This window comes from Bidens hawaiensis, unplaced genomic scaffold (genome assembly GCF_021521415.1).
Source record: "Bidens hawaiensis isolate Kalapana, Puna unplaced genomic scaffold, B.hawaiensis_p1.1 tig00023835_1, whole genome shotgun sequence".
Taxonomy (NCBI): domain Eukaryota; kingdom Viridiplantae; phylum Streptophyta; class Magnoliopsida; order Asterales; family Asteraceae; genus Bidens; species Bidens hawaiensis.
In genome coordinates, this window is record NW_027505039.1 from 11,554 (window position 1) to 17,302 (window position 5,749).

A 5,749-nucleotide genomic window follows, 5' to 3' on the forward strand; every position below is an offset into this window, starting at 1 on the left:
TCACATGGCCAATTAAAAACACCCAAAAGAACATAATTTTCTAAGCACATGAACCTTGTTTATTTATTTAAGGATGTTCTTTCACAAAAAGGTCCCAAGAGTTTGTGCAATCTAGACTACCTACGAATAAAACATCAATTCTTCAAAACAAAGTTATCTTGACGTGATTTCCTACAATCAGAATCTTTAGCAAACACCTTCTAAATGAATCAAATATTAATTAATCCCAAAAGATGACAAATTTGCCGTCTTGATAGTTGATCAAATCAAACTTACCACATGAACCAAACATTAATCCAAAACAATATAACAATTTCTGTGCTCTTTCCACTTTTGTTAATGTGAATCCAAAACTAACTAATAAGCATATATTAATATACCATTTACACAAAACAAAACAATCATATTGTCCAAAAAACAGCACATTATATTATGCAACTTCCTCTTAATTAACACCAACCACCAAACTGTTATTTATTCATTAACCTTCTCTTACTCCTAACAACAACAACAAACAATGATCAAGCAAGACACTTTGTTCTTACCTTATTTTCCTCCCAACACTGACCCCAATCAAGAAACCATGTTTGGAGACGCGGATACAAACCCGACCTCTGATCCAATCTCGGATTGGTTAGAGGATTCGGTATCGTCTTACATACCATCTTTTCTCGATGACCCATTTGGATCCAATCCTATTATCGATGATCGTTGGTGGGCCCCGCCTCAAGATCTTGATCAAGAAATCTTTAGTAGTAGTACCATTACCACAAGCACAAATACAACGGTAACCACCGATACACCGTCGGATTATCTCATATTTTCTAATGAGTCGAAACAGCTAACTACCGATATATCCAAGAAACGAAAAGCACCATCAACGGTACAAGCTAAGAAGCCCGTAAACAGAAGGGGTCACGGGAAGTCAACAAAGGATGGTTGTAATAACGATATAAGAAGCGGGAGGTGCAGTTGCTGAACCCGTGTGCCGCTGCTACTAGTGCTGGAAACGTGTCACGTGTTCGGCACCTACTTGTCGTCCTCCGTGAGCTTGCCTCGCCCACGGGGGACGCCAATTACAGACTGGCGGCACACGGGTTACAAGCTCTAACCCATCATCTCTCCGCCACCAAACACCACCCTGGCAGGGTGGTGGAACCAAAAATGGTCCCAGCAACCCGCAATTTCTCCACCGCAGAACCAAAATTCTTCAAACAATCTCTCATCAACTTTAATGAGATTAACCCATGGTTCACCATCCCGAACAATATCGCCAACGGCTCCATCCTACAGGTGTTGTCGGACCATGACCGAGGGTCGGGCGGTATTAACCTTCACATTCTCGATATCGGGGTCTCTCACGGGTTTCAATGGCCGACGCTTCTAGAAGCATTGAGTCGCCGGCCAGGTGGGCCACCACCGTTATTTAGACTTACGGTGGTGACCCCAACCCCCGAGAACACCCAGATTCCGTTTGCTAACAGCCCACCCGATTACAATTCCATCTCAAACATCCTCCGTTGCGCAAATCAGTACAAGATAAATCTACACATCAACACACTTGACAACTGCCCTCTGCAAAACCTTAATTCCCACAGTATCAAATCATCTCCAGAAGAAATCTTGATCATCTGCGCTCAGTTTCGACTCAACAACCTAAACCATAATAATCCAGACAATAGAACGGAGTTCTTGAAGATGTTACGAAATCTTGAACCGAAAGGAGTGATCTTGAACGACAACAACATAGAGTGCAGTTGTAACCGTTGTAGTAGCTTCGAGACGGGGTTTGCGAGAAAGGTGGATAGTTTATGGAGTTTTTTGGATTCAACAAGTGTGGCGTTTAAAACAGGAGATACGGACGAAAGAAAGATGATGGAAGGCGAGGCTTCAAAGGCGTTGATGAACACGTGTATTATGAATGAACCGAAAGAAAAGTGGGCAGAAAGGATGATCGGTGTTGGGTTTGTAGGCGATGGTTTCCGCGAAGATGTGACGGATGGGGCTCGGGCGTTGTTGAAGAAGTATGACAGCAATTGGCAGCTGAGAGTTGATGAGAAGGATAAATGCCTGGGTTTATGGAGGAGAAAGGCCAACCTGTTTCATTTTGCTCTCTATGGAAAATAGATGCAGAAACTATTAACATCAACAAATAAGTCTCTACTTGCAGTATTTGTATCAGTTTTGATATGTTTTATGTTTCTTGTTTCAAGTTTAACACAAACAACCAGAAAGAATATTGAAGGCTATAAGATGATTTGCATTCTTAACAGTAAACAGAATAAAAAGTTCTTCTATAATCACATTTCACATATAAGAAATAACAATCTAAATAACAATAACCTGGCACCATAATTCTGTACAACCTTCACCATGTATTTACACTAAAATCATTATCCCAATTTGTAAATTAAACCCCTATCATCTTCATCTTAAACTTCTCCAGCCAACTCTGTAACCAGCAGTTCTTTGCCTGCTTGTCGCAGGTTGCCCAATCTCATACATTCGTTGAATTTCTTCCCTGTACTCTGTTAACGATTTGTCGGGTATCTTGGGACCAAGTTCCACTACATCCCCCATTCTCAACTTGCAGTTAATATCATTCACCGGTTCACGGTTTACTTTCAGCATTACTTCTTTCACTGGAAACCCGTAACCTACAACGTCCTTCACGGTTGAATTTGCAGGAAATTCTTGCACCGACATCTGCCAAATGCCAATAATGTTTGCCATTTACTTTTGCATTCAACAGATAAAAAGAATTCATTTACAGACCAATTGTAGAATTTTGTAAATTACCTTGTTATTCTGAATCACAATGACAAACACGGGCCCGTCAGATCCGCAAGAAGGTTTATAAGAATGCGGGCAATCTTCAGAATGGAAAGGGAATTTGCTAGGTGGTTTCATGACATCCGTGTAGCCAATGGATGATTGATCTTTCATCATTGTCTCACACTGCCAAGTCACCACCCAACGGGCCCATTCAACCATTTGTAGCACAAATGAAGAATGCATGCAATCTCCTTCTTTGTATCTCCAATGAGCTGCAAATCCAAACTCTGCCTGAGAGTGCATTTCTTTTGTTCTGATTTGAACTTCAAATGGGACCAATCCCTCCATTACTACTGTGTGCAGTGATCGATACCTACATATTAAAGAACAAACAGTTTAATATAAGATTAAATTATAATATATAGGGGGATAATGTGTCAGCATACCCATTACACTTGGGCTGTTTTATGTAGTCCTTAGATTTTCCAGGTACAACAGGCCATAAACCGTGAACAAGGTCTAATGCTTTATAACAGTCTTCTACATTTTCCACAATCAGCCGTAGCCCATGGATATCATGAATTTCATCCATGCTTAACTTTTTCCTGCACCAAATGTATACAACATCAAGAATGAGCAATAGTACAACTTTAAGAAATTAGATACCACAGAAGGATGCAATACTAATATGCTAGCATGTTGCTAATAAGTGAATTCTAAATGAATTCTTCATAGTTCCCCAAAACAAGGGCTTGCTAACCCATAGATTAGCATACAAGAATATATCGCACCAAACAGGCACAGCAATTGTCAATGACAAACTGCACTAAACAGAAGCAAATTTTACACTTTCTTTCTATTTAGGCAACCAACATTCAAATAAGTGTAGAATAGAAATCAGCTTACACTATATTGCCTATTTGATAATCAGGTTACATTTTATTTCCATTTATAGCAATCACTGACTTGCATATATGGTGGCTGGTATGGCATAAAAATAAAATGAGGTTGGTTCGTGATTGCTAAAATCGGTAATGAACTGTAACTTGATTTTGACTTTGCACCTAACTTAAAAGCAAGTTTGTTTCAATTTCATGCAGTTTGCCCAAAAGTAAAAGAAAGCGCATTCCCTAATAAGAATTACTTATACAGGTATAAAGTCCACCGAATGTAGATTTTAACTAGGAAGAATAAGTCTCTAAAATATACAAACCATATGTCATACAACTAACGTCTAACATAAACTAATTTTGCTACAAAAAGTGAATTGAATAATGTGATGCGGGAAAGATACGTACTTTAGCATTTTGCAATGAATGCTATACAAGCTTTTGTGCCGCCCATATAGAACATGATAAGAAATAGATCCATCCTTAAGGGCTTGCTCCAACTTTTGAGCAGCAGATGTAACCATTTCATCATTAAAAGACTTCATAAGCTGGGAAGATAAATCTTCATACCGGTTTGGGTTGATGTATTTAAAACAAAGATTTTCTAACTGTTCCTTCCAACTAACAATTCCTAAACGGTTTGCTAAAGGAGCAAATATCTCCATAGTCTCCTTCGCAAACCTATACTGTTTAAACAACGGTAAAGCATCCAGTGTCATAATGTTGTGCAACCTGTCAGCCAGTTTTATAAGTACAGCTCTAGCATCCGCCATTGCAAGAAACATTGTGTGCAGACGATCTGCCTCAATGGTTTTAGTTGCGGTATTGCTTTCACGCGCAAGCTTACTCATTTGACTCAACTCGGACACCTGTAAATATCCAACTATATAATTCAGAACCTATATACGTGTAATTATATAAATATAATAACGATCCAACGATAAAACAATCTTACCCCTTCAACAAGATCAGCAAGCCCACGACCGAATGTTTGAAGAATATACTCATAGTTCATAAAAGAATCATCAAGTGTATCATGTAAAAGCCCTGCAGAAACCACGGTTGCATCTGCACCTATTGTCGCTAGCAAACACGCGGTTTCTACACAATGCTGCAAATACGGATCGCCACTAGCTCGCATCTAAACATCAATATCACAACATAACATTAATTAAACTACAACATGATAATGATAATAACAATAGTAATAATAATAAGACAACTACCTGTCCTTTATGAGCTCTAGCAGCTTCATAAAAAGCTTTAACAACCAATTCATCATTAAAAATATTATGTTTCAACTGAGCAGCAAACAACATATGCTCCGAATTCGGTTCTTTCAAACTACTATCATCCATCACAAATGTAAGCTCCTCCGCCAAATTAAACCCCGACCGAACCCCAGCCGAATAATCGACACACGAATACGATCCCAACGCGTGCGTAACCACGCCTTTAAACGACCGTCTCGTCCCACCGACACGGACACAACCATCTCGTTCGGGCGAAAACGAAAACCGCATCGACGGCGAACCACCGCCTATCGAAACTGGACCTTGGATCACCGAAACCGGACTTTGATGCAAATGATGTAAATGATCACGTTTCAAATACGATCCGAATGACGTCAGCTCGTCGTTGTTAGATTTAAATGACGTCACCTCGTCGTAGGATGACGAGAAGAGTGACGACAGGCCGCCGACGGTGGGCTTTTGCGACGGTGTGGCGGTGGCGGTTAGATCGAAATCGTAGTGTGAATTGATTGGACTTGTGTAGAGTGATATCGTAGGAACCGCCATGGTTGATTGATTAAACCCTAGGGTTTGAAATTGGGATCATATAAGGGTGAAATTAGGTGAATTGAATGAGGAAAACGAACGGAATTTGAATTTGAATATGAATAATAATAATAATATATTGAATTGAAATTGAAATTGAAGTATGTAATTCTTTACAATCGAATTTATGGAGCCAAAAAAATAGGGATTTAATGATTTGATGAACAAGGTCAAAGAAATGAAGAAGAATGGGGGTTTCCAGATTTTTATTAGACAAAATTTTACTAATGGTCCCGGTGATTTGAC

General features: G+C 39.4%; 1 protein-coding gene and 1 pseudogene across 1 annotated transcript; one reads left to right on the forward strand and one right to left on the reverse strand.

Moving 5' to 3' along the window:
- The first annotated feature begins 357 nt into the window (after positions 1–357).
- Positions 358–2,156, forward strand: LOC143610089 (protein NODULATION SIGNALING PATHWAY 1-like; annotated as a pseudogene).
- Positions 2,157–2,281: 125 nt separating this feature from the next.
- On the reverse strand, positions 2,282–5,548 carry LOC143610088 (putative GTP diphosphokinase RSH2, chloroplastic). Its single transcript, XM_077084663.1, has 6 exons — positions 4,892–5,548; positions 4,621–4,806; positions 4,074–4,534; positions 3,222–3,380; positions 2,800–3,148; positions 2,282–2,706 (listed from the first exon to the last, which is right to left on the reverse strand). Exons 1-6 carry the CDS (start codon positions 5,462–5,464, stop codon positions 2,428–2,430), a joined length of 2,007 nt encoding a protein of 668 aa, XP_076940778.1. The 5' UTR covers positions 5,465–5,548; the 3' UTR covers positions 2,282–2,427.
- Between the last annotated feature and the right edge of the window lie 201 nt (positions 5,549–5,749).

What these genes read in the sequence shown, in the direction of transcription:
- LOC143610088 (XM_077084663.1), bottom strand. Translation starts at nt 5,464, where the DNA reads ATGGCGGTTCCTACGATATCACTCTACACAAGTCCAATCAATTCACAC. An exon ending in CTAGAGCTCATAAAGGACAG is followed by an intron (nt 4,807 to 4,891) that starts GTAGTTGTCTTA and finishes ATTGATGTTTAG; the next exon opens with ATGCGAGCTAGTGGCGATCC. An exon ending in AAACAGCCCAAGTGTAATGG is followed by an intron (nt 3,149 to 3,221) that starts GTATGCTGACAC and finishes TTTAATATGTAG; the next exon opens with GTATCGATCACTGCACACAG.